Genomic DNA, 17,691 nt, shown 5'->3' with positions numbered 1-17,691 from the left:
TATTAGAAAAAAATATTTAAAACATACTCACAACAACTTAATTAAATTATCTATAAACATATGATCGACTTTTATTCACTGACAAGTTTATATGATTTGCTGTTTTGTTTTTCCTCAGTGTTTGTGTGGTTATTTATGGCGCTGTTGGTAGCGATAAAGTTTTACCCAGTGTTTGCTTTGATCAGATGCAAGAGAGTCGTTGTCGAACCATTGGTCGGATTCCTCTATACTGGATTTATGTAAGTAAATTACTATTATTTGAAATTAAACCTAACAACATATTAAGTAGCACTCCAGCAAAGAATCATGCAAAATATGATTCATGGTTGGAAAGCCTACATATTTTTATTTTTGATATTTTGTCTGAAATGTCATAGTAAACTTAAAGTTTCATGTGATTTTTCATATAACCCATGTTCATAGGAGATAAAAAGTATATAGAATGCACTGTAGATTTCAAAATTAAGGGGGATAACTCTGTAAATGGCACTCAAATACAATAGAATATATTGTATTTTCAATGTTGATTATCTCCTAAGAGCAGGCAGATTTGAATGAATAATTACACATTTCATAGTATAGACTCATAAAACAACTCAATTATAAAAATAAAAATATGTAGCCTTTTTTGGGGTGTATCACAATTTTCAGATTAAGCATGATTCTTACAAAGATAGTTAAGTATCATTCCATATCAAAATCAGTCTTTGCCTATAGTATAGGTGATTCATAGTGTAGAAAAACCCACCAAACAAATGATGTTTTTTATTCGATCTACATGTGCTATATATTTGTGTCACAATGGTCCTTTTGTATTTGATCTGCACTTTTGAGAAAGCCGAACTGTCATATCCCACTAAAATTAACCATATCAAACCAAATCAAGAACGATAATGCCGATTTCATACTAAATCTATATTTTTTCTTTATTTCGTGAGCGCAACATACTTAAAAAACTAACTAAAGGCTAGTTTTGCGGTCTTTAACTCTTTCTGAACAGGAAATAAATGTGAATTGGTGTTTTTTTTTACATGCATGAATCACTCTCTGTCTGATTTTGTATAAAGACTGCCGCTTAAGAACACATTAGACATTATTTGTTTTAATGTTCTTCGTACTATAAGGTTACTGCATGAGTACTGAAAAATATCATCGCTCGTAGAATGTATCTTGCACTCGTTAGCTCGTGCAATATAAAATTCTACTCGGTATAATATTCCCCAGTATTCATGCAATAACCCTGTTAATATATTGCCATGAAATTTAGTCTTGTTTGAAATGAACTGTTGTCACGGATAATGTCACAATTTCTAATTATTTGCACTAGTGCAATATGGAAATTAATTTCAAGCTGACGTTGCATTGCTTTCTATGGGGAAATTTTATTGCTATACAATGAATAAAAACAGCATATTTGTTAACAACAATGGTATTGAATTTTAATGAAACAACATGTACATCTCATAACATAATTATATTCATTAATTCGAAGCTGCATTTAGTAAACAAGTGAAACAGACATCAGCAGAAATTATTTCTGTTAGTAACTTTGGTAAATGAATTAGATGGTATTCTACAAGTAAAGCAAAGATGTGTATACAAATACAACAGAAATGACTCGTATTAATATTACATATTTCTGTATACTGTAGATGTGTTTCATAGAGTAACCTCGCATCAACAGCATTAGAACCAAATATTACAAATCATGACAAAGATTTAATAAATTAAATGCATAATAAAATACACAAATATTAATCATAAATAGATATTGCAAATTTCGATATTTTGTAGACAAAGTAGCTCAGTCGTATTCAAATTATTGACGGTAAATTGCTCTTTGTCAATAGAAAATTACTATTTATTCACATAACGTACGTACATTAACATAAACTGTTTGATAAATGATAATATCAGGATTGTTTCTCTTTAACCACAATTGTCACCTTCGTAGGAAAATGTCAATACACGGTATTTCTGATAATATACTTGAACGAATGAAAACAAGTAGTGTCTAGTAATTGTCGAAGAGTAATCAAGAGAACCAAGATTCTAGCGTAAATCAAAAGAATGTAATCCAGGGACATAGACCAGGCATGTTAAAAAGACAAACACAACAAAAGAACATAGAATAACTAAAATAATACATACAAAATAATAATGTAAATTAGCAACTCGGACTCCACTAAAAAACTGGGAGAATGGACTAGGTACACCGGTAGGGTAAGCGTCCTCTGCTTTTCCAGAAACTCCCGCCGAGTTGCTTTTAAAAGTCAAGTCTAAGGTAGAACAAGAAATATCTGAAATCAAAGGTAATTGACAACAATATGAACATACCTTCAATTAATTTTAAGATATCAGCGACTTTTTATGGTCACGGTACTAAATGATTGTGTAACAAATTTACATACATTTCGCACATTTTGTACTGATAATGTAGTCCATTGAAGTATAACGATTTTCATATACATAGTTATGCAAAATGCCCATAAATTTCTGATGAATAATTTAAATTGATTTTAACATAACAAAAAAAAAATTTCTATTTAATCTAACAAGTTTACATTAGTTAAAGATAAACAACTTTTTTAGTTTTAAGTTTTAAGTGTACCCACTGTCCTTATATTGTGGTTGTTCTAATAAAGGTTTTATTCTTTTAAAATTAAAATCGGTTCAGCCACTGGGCCAGGTTTCAGCAAACCTCTAATTGAATATATCTTTCTAAATCGTCCTGATCTCAATTTTGTACCACTTAAATTTTAAGGAAACTCTTCCTAATTTGAGATTAAAAAAATAAGCATGTAACAGAAAGTGCTTGTTACTTGCAATGATTGAAATATGTAATTAAACCCAATTCACCACTAAAACCGCGAGTAATTGTGTTATTTGATCAGAAAATGTATAATAAATCTAACAATATAATTGTTTATATTTATTTAGATATGCAGTTTTTATTTATACAATAGACATCCAGTTGAGGGTAAGAACCTATTATAAAAAATATGCACAAGTCACATGTATATATATGTAACAGGGGCGGGTCAAGATACTTTGGAATGAGGAGACCTTTGCTCTGAAAACAAGAAATTAACAAAAGGGTTCAAAAAGGAAGGGGGGAGTTCAGACCCAGGAACTCCCGGATCGGCCACTGATATATCCCTTTCCATACCAAACAACTCACAATAATAGGATAACTCTTTTAAGCTATAGTTCAAAATTATTATCCACAGCCGTTTTTGCACTTCTGAGTGCAATCGAGAAATAACTCAATTATATAGCACGCGAAAAACAAAACAGACGACACAAAGGAACCAAACATTGTACTCACAGGAAAACAAACGACTAAAGCAACGCTAAAAAACTTGTTTTGAAGGCAGATACACCTGAAAGATGAATAGTCCGTTCCTGCTTCTTGCAAGTCTCAACATGTTTTATTTATTGAAGGTCTAGTCCAATGAAGAGGGAGGCTGAGGTCCTTGGTCATATAAAAAAGACATTTTATAGTTGCCAGTCTCGTAATAATGACAACCATAGAGCTTTTTACACGTGGTCTTCAAACTGATGACAACATATCCTTATTGTTGTTCTCAAAATAATTAAAACTATACAAAATGACTCACATAAGCTTCAGCAGTATTAAATATCAAATTAATAATGGTGTCAAAGTATTTAACCTGTTTTTTTTTGTTAAATAAGCATTATAAATTATGTTTTTCTACAGTGGCCAGATTTTAAAAGGGAGGATTGTGATCACTCCAAAATACTTTAACCCCGCCGCATTTTTGCGCCTGTCCCAAGTCAGGAATTTCTGGCCTCTGTATGTCTTGTTTCGTTTTCACCTTTAGTTTATTTGTTTATGTTAATTGAGTATATAGGGGCAAATATTTCATTTTACCTATGTATAATAACATTTTGGGACCAGTTGCAGTCTGCCCTGTGGTATAAGGCTTTCGTTGCCGTTCATGAAATAAGGGTTGGCATTTGTATAATATTTTTATCCCAGTGAGATTGTTGTCTCTTTGATATTTACACCATACATATTCTCGTTATACAAAATGTATCTATTATATTATAAAACTGAAATTCTCACGATTTTCACATATATATATCCTAAAATACAAAAGAGATACGTATTTACCCATATTCGTGAACCTGTTTCATATTGTATTTCAGAATATTCCGTATCCGTCTTTGTATCTAGTTTACATTCCTGCAGTTATATGTTACTTTATGATAAATGCATACTTCCTGTATAAACTATGCCAACATATTCGAGGGTTATTTTGCAAAGGGGAGGATTCTCTTGATTTACAAAAGGTAAATTTACCACATTATATGTAATTTTAGGGAATAAGAACTTACACTTCGATTTAAATATTTAACGTTGAATCACACTTACTGTAATTTTGTAGATAAAATGTCGTAGATGTAAACAACACGAGAAGCACAACTTGCATGTATCTGTGTTGCTGTTATGATTATATTGTTTTTTTTTCTGTTCCGACCTTCAAAATTGAGGTTATTTAAGCCATTATGGTAAAGATATGGAGCGCAAATAAAAATAAAATTAACATAAAGAAATAACTGAGAGCGATAATTTTTCTTCTCTAAAAACTGACGGAATGGTGGTGATGTTCATCCGTAATTTATTATACAATGAAAGCTATCCAAACCGTCTTGGACTTAAAATTACTTTCGATGACAACTTCAAAATATAAGGACCGTCTGGTTTAGAATGTTTCCGGATATTCAGTGTTTGGTTTATAGAGGTTTCACTGTTGATATAGATTTACAATTAAATTAAACATACTGTTAGTCATAAATAAACTTGCTTAAATGTTAATTAAAGTTTTAGTTGGAGTCTATGCCACATATTTTTTATGTTCATACTTTAAGTTAACTAGGTGTTTGAATATGTGTTTCGTATGTTGTACGAAATAAATTTTGTCTATATCCGTATTTCTAAGCTTAGTCTTTGCCACTTGGCTTTCTAAATTCATAATTCGTAACGGCTCTTTAAAGGAACTACATGTACTGTAAAATATTTTAGAAATAAATAAAAGTGTCGTTTTATATTAGCGTTGTGCTACAGGCCACCAGTATGAGTACTTGAAATGGTTATTGAGAAAAAGAAGAAATCCGAAAATTAAAAAAGGAATCCACCCAACAAGGTTTGTGATTTTCCGTATACATTGTAAAGTAAAACTGACAAAAACAAAACTTTTTGACTTGATAAATATAATCCGGTTTAGGCAAGTGCTCGATTTAACCAGTTTCAAAATACATTAAGATTTATATGAAGAGACTTTCAAAGTTTCTGGTGAAGACAGGGTCCAACAAGCTTTTAGGAGTGAGTACTCGTCGTATGACTTTGCATTTGGAATTGATCATGCAAGAAGTTTCTATGCATGAAGGAAATGTACGTATAACATATTGAGTTTATGATAATTGAACGTTTCAGATTGAACAGATTGGACTCTCCATCATTAACATTCTGGATAAAGAAACAACTAGGATTAAATTCCCAACTGAGAGGGTCACCACGGGTGATATCTACCTTTGTTGTATCCTGTATTGTTCTATATGAGGTGATTATGGGAAATGATAATGATAATAATAATAATAATAATAATAATAATAATAATAATAAAACAAAATTAAAAAAAAAACAAACAAAAAACAAAACAAAACAAAAATAAATTAAACAGAGAAACAAAAAAGCAAAAAACAAAAAAACAAAAAACAAAAACAAAGCAAAACAAAACACAACGAAAAGTTAACTCCATTTAAATCTTGAATGCATAAGATAGAATGAAAGAAAACAACCAACAACCTTTGCGCAATAGTTTTATTCATTACTCCAACCAGACTTTTACACATCACCAAAAGCCAATTTTTAAGCTATTGTCATTCATTGCTGTTTAATATTAAAAGTCTTAAAAATTTGTACTACTTTTTTACCGTTTTGGTTTTGTACTTACACTTCTACATGGTGCCGACATCATTAAAATATCTCTGGAAGCAAAAACAAGGAGATGAATCAATTAAAAGATCTTTAAAATGTCTCATAAATGGAAAGCAAAGGGAAATTCAATGAAAAAGTCATCACATTTCTTAAACGTTAAACATAAGGAAATTCAATGAAAAAATAAGAATTGACCCTTTCATGCGAATTTTCTGAGCAGATACCTCCGGAAAGTAGATGCCTCACTTTCCAGTAAACTCGATGAAAACTGTAGAGGTTTTCCTGGAAGGTGTAGTATTTACCTTGCGGACGTACCAACTGAGTCTTCTAATTAAATAAGCACGAAAGGGTCTGTTATGGTATTTGTCAGGTTGGAATTCAGCTGGTTGTATTATACTCAGCATTCTGTAATTTGGCCTTTATTGAAGTAGGAAGTCGAGTTTACAATACAAGCTTAGGACCATTTATAAAGACATTACAAATTGTATGTGATGGTAAGTAACTATTCTTATGGTAAGCAATTTTCACACATGTAGCCAATACCAATCAATGTAATACGTTACATATGTCACTAACACAGTGATACCGAGCACAACATGCCAGGCTAACGATAGACGTTCAGTCAAATACGAATAGATATCAGACAGGCCCGCAGATATTGGTCAGGGAAGTCAATTCAAAATGAAAGTAGATTTTAAAATGTTCTAAAAAAATGCAATTAAAAAAAACAGAAATTAAAAAATAATAAAAAAGAATTATGTACTATTATTTATTATATCTTAATCGGGTAGTACGCTGTATTAATGAAAAAAAGGACAACCGTTTACCTACCCTTTCTCAGCTATCGTCCCTTTTTTAATATCTAAAAGTGCGATTCTTGGTTGAGCGCAGTGCACAACTCATATTACTCAACTAAGCAAATAGAGAATTGCAATTTCTGACAAAACATACGTACCTAACACTATCAAAATCAACATTAACATGAAATATTTGTACAATGAAATATACCAGGACTGTCTCCCTTTTCCATAGAAGATAGGATCTACATCTTTTATTTAGTAGCTGAAGTATCCCACAATTGTAAGTTTGTTGTTATTTCAGTTGGATTTTATACCTCAATCACAATATCGAGCATCTTTATCGCACTGTACATGATCATTATCTATTCGAACTACCGAAAGGACCTTCAGAAAATGCACAGGGGTGATTACTCATTCTTATCAATTAGGATGAGGAAAACATTGAATGGTGACCTTGTTGTAAGTTATGCTTACTCTCTATTTAAAAGAATTGAAATTAACTACTATATACGTAAGCTGTATCTATTAATATACTTCTTTACATGGTGACAGTCCTGAAGCACCACCCATCTATGGTAATGGCTTTAATATTTCTTTATTAGTCTGCTTTGCTCATATTTATAATGAAATGTCAAGTTTTATTGAACACAACAAATTTATCTCAGAACCTCTTTTGAACTATGGGTATCGATATCCCAAAATTCCAAAATCATTAATTAGTTTTTTCACCTTTAGAAAACTTTGATACAAAAATATAATACTTGCAGGTTCTAAATTAAGATGATAATGCACACTCAGTTTTTTTTTACAAAAATATAGCCTATAAAACATATTCTTACAAACAAAACCAGTTTGGTTTATTATCTAACCTTAATAAATCTATTTATGTAAACCACTTTTAAAGTTTTTTGAATCTTGTTTTTACAAATAGAGATATTCGACCACTACGTAAAAACCATATTGCCTATTTTGTTAATTTTAAATTTTGTAAATTTGTTAATCCTTCAATTCCAGTCCTCTGTAGCGTCCGATATTATTACTTGTAGTTTTGATGGTATTGTTACTCACTAATACTGAGCTTGCGTCCAGTAACTGCGAGCGTTCTTTAAGTAGATAACCAAATTTGTCTTTATGGTGTAAGTTGAGGTATTCCACGGAGAGAATTAGATGTGTTTTCGAGTGAATGTTATGGCATGCTTGTTTGATATTTTGTTTGCTAATTTTTTACCCTACCTGAAATATGGTTGCTTAAGGCCTTATAGAGCTAATTAAATTCAACCGCAGATTTTATGTACCTGTCTACAATCTGGTCTTTGTGTTGTTTTTTAGTGCATTTTGAATAGTCATCATTATATAACCATAGATTTTATTGTTGTCGGGGCCTTTCAGATGTTACTTCAACGCGTGTTTACACTTGTTGTAGACCTCTTGATCTCTGAGAGGTATTCACTTTAATGTATTTAGGTTATATGGTGCATATCCGTTCTTTTTTCTTATATTTATAGCTATTTTGAAGCCTTACAATACAAACTGGCTAAAATCTGAGCCAATCGTCAACAAAAATATTATTATACGATTTTTTTCCCTTTGTTTTAACTAGACATTTTCTGTAGAGAAAGTATACATATAATCTAATTATACATACTGACAGTTCCTAAAACCGAAATATTCGCGCCATTAATGCATGTTGGATTTCAACTACGTTTACTCCAAATACTGGCCTCGCATGGTCTCCGCTTAAGGGCGTCTTTTTGTACATCTATGAGTTGCAGTTGAGTCTGACCTTTTTTTTTTTATTAATCTTCAAGAGTCACATTTGATATTTAACCATGCATGTCTTCATAAGAAATATTTTCAGTATTTAAATAAAGGTAATTACATGTTCAAATACTCAGTAACAAACACATAAAAAATGAAGTATAAAAATTGAAATTAAAACAAGATTTGATATAGGATTCGTTGTTGTCATTAGGGTGCCAGTCTACGATATGCTGGTTGCCAGATAGCCTTCCTGGTGTGGTGTAAGTACGATAATGTTAAATGTTTTAAATCGTTTCGACCGATAATTCAAATCAAAACATTATTTAAAGAAGTAGACATAGGGTCATAGGGTAAGGGACATAACTCTAGAAATCAGTTAAATGTTTGTATCATATTTAACTTTACCGAACCCTATCCAGCTTTCGTTTGAAACAGAATGAAATAAATCAAAATTAATTTGGTGTTTACATGAAATTGATGTGAAATGCTAAATACAAACGTTACAATAATTTGTAAGACTTGTGTCTCTTACCTAAGGTCTACCTCCTGAAGCAATTTGTTTTAAGATTAAGAATTTCACTGCTCTATTTAGGAATAAAAAGGATTTCAAAAAGGTTGTGAAATCTTTTAATATCTTTCATACTTGTTTTTGAGATATAAGCACTTAAAATTTTGCCGAGGAAAGGATTTCTTTAGATTTTAATAACTATCTATTAATAGTCTGTTTTTGTAAAGATCAGAGAGATTCTTTGATACTGGTGGCACTAGATACATTTTATCCCACTTAAATCTTTGTCCCTATGTTATAAATATATCATATGTATGTCAAATGATATTAACTTCGTTTTGAATTGAGAATGAATGGAACACAAAATGTTTTTAAAGTTCCGTAACAATCAACCAAAATTTGCTTAAATTAAAGAGTTATCGCCTTTTCTTTGCTTTCCATATACAAACTGTAAACTTTATTTATCTGTAATCATTTTCGGAAATCAAAAACCAAGTCTCAAGTTTAAATAAGGAATGGATAAAATGTTTTGAAAACAAAATATGTCATGTACCACCTACTGTCTGATTTTTGCATGTACTTCCTCTTAAAACCACTAAAGAATTATGAATGATTTTCATTAAAAAGCTTCTCTGTGGTCCCATTGGTTTTCAACACCGTATAGACTAAGTGTGTATGTAATGTATATTCATATTAAACAAGAAAGACGCCTATAACTTGTACTCTTGGTATGTAATATATATGTTATATCTATATATGAATATAGATATATTACAATATGTCAAGATAGAACGAGACCTACTGTTAAAAAGATATCAAGAGATCCAAGATTCTAGCCGAACTCAAAAGAATGTAATTCAGGGACAAAAAACCAGACATGGAAAACAGACATACACAGCAAAGTACATAAAGTAACTGAAATAATACGTACAAAGTAACGAAAGTCGGACTCCACAAAAACTTGGAGCATGGACCAGGCGCATCGGTAGGATAAGGGTCCTCTGTTTTTCCAGTAACATCCGACGAGTTGCTCATAAAATGTCAAGTTCAGGGGAGAAAATAGGGAAGAAAAACTATGGCACGTTGAACAAATCAGTTTTTATGGCGCAGATGGATACACCGTAACGATCCATGAGTTCATAATGACGACCATAAAACTTATTATACTATCCATGTTAATTATTAATTTCAGGTTACCTCTTGCTAATTATGGTTGTCTTTATTGTATGCGTTGCTTTAGCCTACATGGTTATCTTACCGCTAAGAGGGGACGTTGCCTTTTCATTCTTTGAACCTGTGCTGGTTTACTTGTAAGTTCTAGGACACATTCTTATAAACTGTTAACGTTAACTAGTATTTCTGCCTATTAAACATGATGTGCAAAATAAAGGCATTTTGTATGTATAAAAGACTAAGATAAGGATATTTGATTCTCAGTTTAAGAATGACCAGTATTTATAAGGCTTTAAGAACTTTGATGCTAGAACAATGTTAGATGAAAATTGATGGGCCAGTGGGTTTGTTTTTGAAATATAAGCATTTTACATTTAGGAAAAGGCTTATTCTGGGTTTTCCATAGGTTTTGACATAGTATGTTATAGCTTTTAAAACACCCATGCCAAAGAAATAACATGGAGTTCATAAAATCTTTTCAAACTACATTTAAAATGCTTTCGATGAAAATATAAAAAGATAAGTGGGGATCACTGGGCAAAAAAATATTAGATATTAAATATTTAATATATATTAAATGATATTGATAAAACCAGAAGAGTCCGAAAATCTAACAAAAATGTATGATCATGAGCAGCAACCATGCTTAAGGTAGTGACTTTCCGGTTTTTCTTTTTGGTAGTATATGTATCGTGATGTTACAAAAAAGGCTTTGTTGATAATCCGTTCCTTGGACACTCTATTAAATGGTTCGTTCAATTTGAACAACATATTTGGGTTCAAATTTTGATTTCTACTCAGTGGTATATCTCAAACTACGAACCAGATGAACTGGAATTAGATTTTGAAAAAAACGTTGGTACAAATGAATGGAAAACAACCAGGGTTTACTATAAACTGCCATTACGCTCTAACGAATAACACAAATGGCCAACAAATGTTAAAACATAGGTCGGGTTTCAATTACTTCGGTTCTGATATGACAGTAAACTAATTTTTACATAGTATTTAAGACAATAGAAAGGCATACACAAAGTGTTGGCATTGCTTGCAAAAACCCAAGGTACAACTAAAACTTATCTAGTCAGTAGCCGGCTTGTGGTATTTAAGAATTTTTGCATCGGAGCTTTACAACGAAAACGATAACGTTTTATAACCTTTAAGTAGTACTCCAACTAAGAATCATGCAAACTGTGATACATGTTTGAAAAGCCTACATATTTTTACTTTTTATATTTCCTTTGAATTGCCACAGTAAACATAAATTAACATTTAGTTTTTCATACAGTCCCTGTAAGGGATAAACTTCCCACTTGCCCCATACCCCATAGCCCAATCCCCCATTCCCCATTGTCCCTTATCCCATTGCCCCATTCCCCATATTCCCATTCCCCATAGCCCCTTCCCCCCATACCCTATTCCTTATTGCCCCATTCTCCATTGCTCCATCCACCATTGCATCGACTTATTTCCCGTTGTCAAATGCCTTTCCCCATTCCGAAAACAAAAAGTAAAGTAAATGTTTTATCAAACACATATAATGTATTAGGATGCAAAAAGTTTTGTCCAATTAATATTGATTTTCTCGCCGGCGAGGTGGAGAATTACCGAAATCACACAATATTTGCATTGCTTACATGTATTATCACCACTCCGAGCGGCATGAGAAATGATCATGCACAATATTCTTAAAACTATAGATATATGTTTAAATTGTGAATAAATTTGATTTTTACAATTATTCTTAAAAATGTTAAAATTGTCCCAATAAGGTTTTTATTGATTGTTGTTATACATATATTTCAAACCAAATTCTTGAAAATGAGATATTTTTTCAAATTAAATGAGTGCCAACACTTAAAATTACCTTAATGGTCTTAAATAACTATTTAACGTGTTAAAATTGTTAACGCAGGCATCAAATTTGTGGCTATGACACATTAATTTCAATCAAATTTCTCAAAAAATGACATATTTCTGCAGATAGTAAGGGTGCGAACAATTTTAATTTCAATAAAGGGCAAAAAATATTAAAAATGGCAATATTTGTATCCAGTTGGTGGTTGCAACACTCATATTTCAGTCAAAAATCTGCAAAAAGACATTTCTTGCAAAGTGTATGTGTGGGAACAATTTGAATATACCTATTAATCTAAAATTATTGTAAAAAATGTTAAAATTGTCTATATCATTTTTACGATGATGGCTGTGATGTATATATTTCAGAACAAATTCTTGAAAATGAGATATTGTTTTGCACATTAAAAGAGTGTGAACACTTATAATTACCTTAATGGTCTTATATTATTGTTTAAAATGTTAAAATTGTCAAAATAAGAATCATATGTGTGGTTGTTACATTTATTTCAATCAAATTTCTCAAAAATGACATATTTCTGCAGATTGGAATAATTTTAATTTCAAAAATGGTTCAAAATTATTGTTAAAAATATTAAAAATGGCAATATTAGTATCTGGTTGGTGGTTGTGACACTCATATTTCAGTCAAAAATCTTCAAAATGACATATTTCTGCAAGTTGTATGGGTGCTAACAATTTTAATTACAAAAAATGGGCCAAAATTATTGTCAAAAATATTAAAAATGGCAATATTAGTATCCAGTTGGCGGTTGCGACACTCATATTTTAGTCAAAAATCTTCAAGATGACATATTTTTGATAAGTGTATGTGTGATAACACTTTTAATATACCTATTAGGCCAAAATTATAGTAAAATATGTTAAAATTTTCTATACAACTATTAAATTGATGGCTATGATACATATATTTCAGACCAAATTCTTGAAAATGAGATATTTCTGCTAATTGTATGGGTGCGAACAATTTCAATTTCAAGAATGGTAAAAAAATCTTGTATAAAATATTAAAAACGGCAATATTATTATCCTTTTTCGAGTATGGGACGAATAACATATTTCTCCCAAATGAAAGGGAATTAACATTTTTTTAATTTTTTAAAAGGTCTTGTTATTTTCGCTCAATGCATTTTATTTGTCAATATTGAAATCATACGAGTGTCTCCGACACAAAATTATTTCACTATAAATTTTCATAAATGAGTTACGTTTAGAAATCGTATGAGCGCAAACATTTTCAATCAATAACAAATGTACTTACGGTTAATATTTAAAGAAAATGTCAATGAATAATGAACTGCGACACCTGTAATAATTAAAAATTACTCTAAATAAGCTTGTTTAAAAACTAATTTGATTGTTATCATAGAATTATGATATGTACGTTGCTTGCGGAAAAAGGCAGAACAATTTGTTTGATTGACCAATCAAAATTATTCCCTCGCCTCATTCCCATTGCCCTATTTATTTACCCCATTCCCAATGCCACATTACCCATTGCCCCATTCCCCCATTGTCCAAACCCCCATTCCCCATTAGCCATGCCCCATTGCCCCATCCCCCATTACCCCATCCCCCATTGCCCCATACCCCGTAAAATGGGAAGTGTATCCCATACAGATACTGTATAACCTGTGTTCTTAGGAAATAAAAATGATAAATAATGCACTGTATATTTCAAAATACAGGGAGATAACTCTGAAAATGACACTTAAATATAACAGAATCTATTGGATTTTCAATGTTGATTATCTTCTATGAGCAGGCAGCTTGAATGAATAATTACTCATTTCATAATATAGACCCATAAAACAACTTACTTACAAAAATGTATGTAGCCTTTTTAAGGGTGTATCGATCACATATTACAGAATTTACAAGATTCTCGCAAAGACAAATACTTAAATATCATTGAATCCCAGTATAAATAGTAAACAAATAACAATCCCTCAGTGATTGATTTTACTTATTGTATGATACTACGGTAAAAAATAGTTACGTCAAACTGAATATACAGTTATCATGCCAAGCCTTATTTAAAATGTTAGATAGCCTTCCCCAATTTATTTTTTTTGCTTACTGGGTAATAAGTACGTATCGCCGTTATTCCGATACATTATTTCAGAATTAGGTATTACTCCATATTCTTCACGCTAATATCAAGTCAGATATGGATATGTGCTTATGCTCTTTTCCATTAACATACTCCAGTTATTCATAGATTAGTTATAAGTTAAGATTATTTTATCAACAGGCCGTTCATTATTGTTACACTGATCATCCGAGGTTTCCAAACTTTTCTGTCAAGAAAATTCTTCCTGCAAGAGTTATCTGTAGAAACCATGCATAATTATCCACCCAGGCGATCTTTTGCATTGAATAACACGTAAGTTATGATCAGAGTGCTCATTTAAATTATTTGACTTTATGAAACAGGGATATTGTGTTGATAGTAGTTTAACATACAGTTTGTAATATTTGTACATGTAAATTCAATCATTTCGTACTTTCATTTGTAATATAAACATATATGAAATATGAAGACAACAGTACTAATTTATAGTACCCGTCAACTTTTATCATATGTTTAGATATTTTATGTTTCATTATATTAAAATGAGATGCAAATTTTGCAGATATTTTGTTTCGTTTTACGGCGAGAATAGTGCTCAGAACCCTAGCCGGAGGCTACGACGCACTGCCATAGAGCAACTGGGTTGTATGCCCCAGGTGATGGAATAGAGTACCCCTGGTGTGTTACATGCTGGGGTCGTCAGCCCATAATACGTAAAACCTGACCGCAAATCATAGTGGTGTAACGTGATGGGAAAGGTGCCACGTTTCTCTCATGTTAAATAACCCTTCTGTGGTATTCTCCCGGAGTAGGACCACAGGGCTCCGCCAAAAGAGGCTAAATTGCCCGATCCTACCCTACCCACCTCTCTCATTTCCAGTGGCAATCAAAATGTGTCGACCCCATTATTCCTGTGTCCCATCCTATATTTCATTTCATCATCATTTCATGTTCATTTATTACCCATTTCATGTTCATCGCCTGAATATAGCTGAAATATTGCTGCTCGGGCGTTAAACCCCAACAATCAATCAGTTATTGTTTCCTTTTACAAATGTACGTCAACATAATTTTTGTCTACTAAAACATGGTTAACACGGTGTATTGTTAAAAGATTATGCAAACACTCTTCTTTTTACAGACGAAGTTTCAATGTACTGACGTTTTTAGCGTTTTTCTTCCATGCAATTATTGGTTTGGTAACTGCCCTCAATCGAGTCTTCATTGGGCTTCTTATCGGCTTAGTTGCTATGGCAAGGATTGATAGGTGTATGCTACCACTAGGATTTGAAAAGTTGGACATAGGTTAATTGAATTAATGCATGAATTTGAATTTTACAACTTGAACAAAAAATATATTATTTTGCAAAAAGCAATCTTATGACTCATGAACACAGAAGAAGGGGCGATAAAGGCTCTCATTAGTCTTATATACCACCGGAAGCTAACCATTAATAAATGAAAGATTTTATTGTTAATTCGGACTATTGAATCCATAGCAAATGAAATAACAAAATAGTTCCGATAATTCCTACATTAAAAAAAGAAAAAAAGTGCTTGAAATTGACTCAAACTAAGATATTCTGTCATTACTGTTCTTTTTGGTCTTATTCCGGTCAATTTCCGTCCACACTCAAGATACAACTTCGTATTTAGTGAATTCATTTATTGTTACATAGTTTATCTAGTGTAAAGGCATCATGTTGTTTCTTGAGTGTTTGATGGATGTAAATTTGTCCGAAAAAAAAAAAACAAATAAAAAAAAAACAAAAACAAAAAAACAAAAAAACAAAAAGCAAAACAAAAAAAAAACAAAAAAACAAAAAAACACATAAACAAACAAATTAAAAAAAAATTCAAACGTTTTTTCTTAATCACATATAATTGTGGCGTCATTTTGACATCCATACGAAGAACCAATGCCACAAAACATTTTTTTAATATTTATACAATTACTATTTTATGAACTTGTTTTACGATTTTACAACAATGCTGATATATTTGGCAATAGTGATAGAATAGTGACCCGTACATCTTTATATCAAATTGTATTTACAGATTACCATACGTACGTTGGCATGATACTTGTAGAACTACATCACCGGAACCCTGTCGTTGCTGTATTCTGTGATACATTGTTATCGTCGAAAGGTCCGACAAACTTCAATGTTCAGTTTACAACTGCACTTACTAAAGAAACAGCTGATCAACGACATCGTCGGATTCAACGTCGGTGGCATAAAGTTTATACACTGATAAACAATCCGTCAATAAGACCTGAAGTCAAATCTAAAACATATGACAGCACTTCGGATGTTGTATATGTAGTTGCGCTGTAGTTATTGCACTGAACGATGCATATGAAGAAATGATTAAAACATTATAGCATGATTTCAATTGTACTTTCAGTTAATGTATATGATATATGAAAACGGACACACATCATTCGTAATATTGTAGTGTTAGGCCAAACGATTGATAGATATAAGAACATATAAATTCATAAAAAAAAAATCAAAAATACACAATAAGAATAAAATGATATACAATGTAACATTAAAGGCAAATACATACTCTCTTTGGATGCAACACACATACAATTAAAGACCCGTGCAGGTCCGGGTGTCAACAGAATAGGCCTGCAGTAACACTAAGCTTGTCGTAAAAGGCGACTAAATATTGCTCAGAACCCTAGCCGGGGGCTAGAGCACTCTGCCCACAGAGCAACTGGGTTGTGTGAAAAGGGGTACCCCTGGTGTGTTACATGCTGGGGTTGTCAGGCTATAATACGTAAAACCTGACCGCAAACCATAGTGGTGCACCGTGTTGGGAACGATGCCACGTTCCTCGCACGTTAAAAACCCTACTGTGGTATTTTCCCGGAATAGGAATCATAGGGCATCGCCACAGAAGGCTAAATTGCCCGACCCTACCCACCCCTCCCTATTTCCAGTGGCAATCAAAATTTGTCGACCCCATTATCCTTGTGTCCTATTCCATTTTTCATTTCATTATCATTTCATGTTCATTTTATCATCCACTTCATGTTCATCGCCTGAATGCAGCTGCAATATTGCTGCTCTGGCGTTAAACAAACAAACTAACAAACATACAATTAAAGTAATTTTATACTGTCATTGTTTAATGTTAGCAACCAAAATGTATTAATATTATATATATATTTTATGATATACACTTTTGCTCCGCATATCTTCTTACCCTGGCAGGAACTAACAGTTTATAGTAGCTTTACTATCGCGGGTCACTAATTGGGGGGGATTAAGCACTTCGTACAAAAAAAAAACAACAACAAAAAAAACAAAAAACAAATAATAAAACAAATAAAAACAATACAAAATACAAGAAATGATTGGGAGAATGTTACCTACATTATCAAACAAAACGATAGTGTTTACAGGACCTTTAAGTACCATTTTGTATAAGAATCAGGCAATGGGTGACACATCATATTTCTTAATTTGATTTATTTTGCTCAAATATATTCAATACATCTAGATAACAACTGGAAAGT

The 17,691-nt window shown here is 31.9% G+C and overlaps 1 protein-coding gene across 1 annotated transcript; it reads left to right on the top strand.

Annotated features, from left to right (window-relative positions):
- Positions 1-122: 122 nt before the first annotated feature.
- Positions 123-16,759, top strand: LOC148602889 (stimulated by retinoic acid gene 6 protein-like). The gene is made up of 12 exons (XM_088552200.1): positions 123-239; positions 2,941-2,980; positions 4,174-4,317; positions 5,080-5,171; positions 5,462-5,588; positions 6,336-6,459; positions 7,067-7,224; positions 8,738-8,786; positions 10,227-10,344; positions 14,340-14,471; positions 15,301-15,464; positions 16,218-16,759. The coding sequence occupies exons 1-12, from the start codon at positions 136-138 to the stop codon at positions 16,496-16,498; spliced, it is 1,533 nt and encodes a 510-aa protein (XP_088408326.1). The 5' UTR covers positions 123-135; the 3' UTR covers positions 16,499-16,759.
- The last annotated feature ends 932 nt before the right edge of the window (positions 16,760-17,691 follow it).

The sequence above is a fragment of the Perna viridis genome, chromosome 11 (genome assembly GCF_037379345.1).
Source record: "Perna viridis isolate PV_CMFRI_1.1 ecotype Kerala chromosome 11, ASM3737934v1, whole genome shotgun sequence".
NCBI classification, from domain to species: Eukaryota; Metazoa; Mollusca; class Bivalvia; order Mytilida; family Mytilidae; genus Perna; species Perna viridis.
The sequence above is the reverse complement of the archived record's forward strand: the minus strand, read 5'-3'. Positions and strand labels throughout refer to the sequence as shown.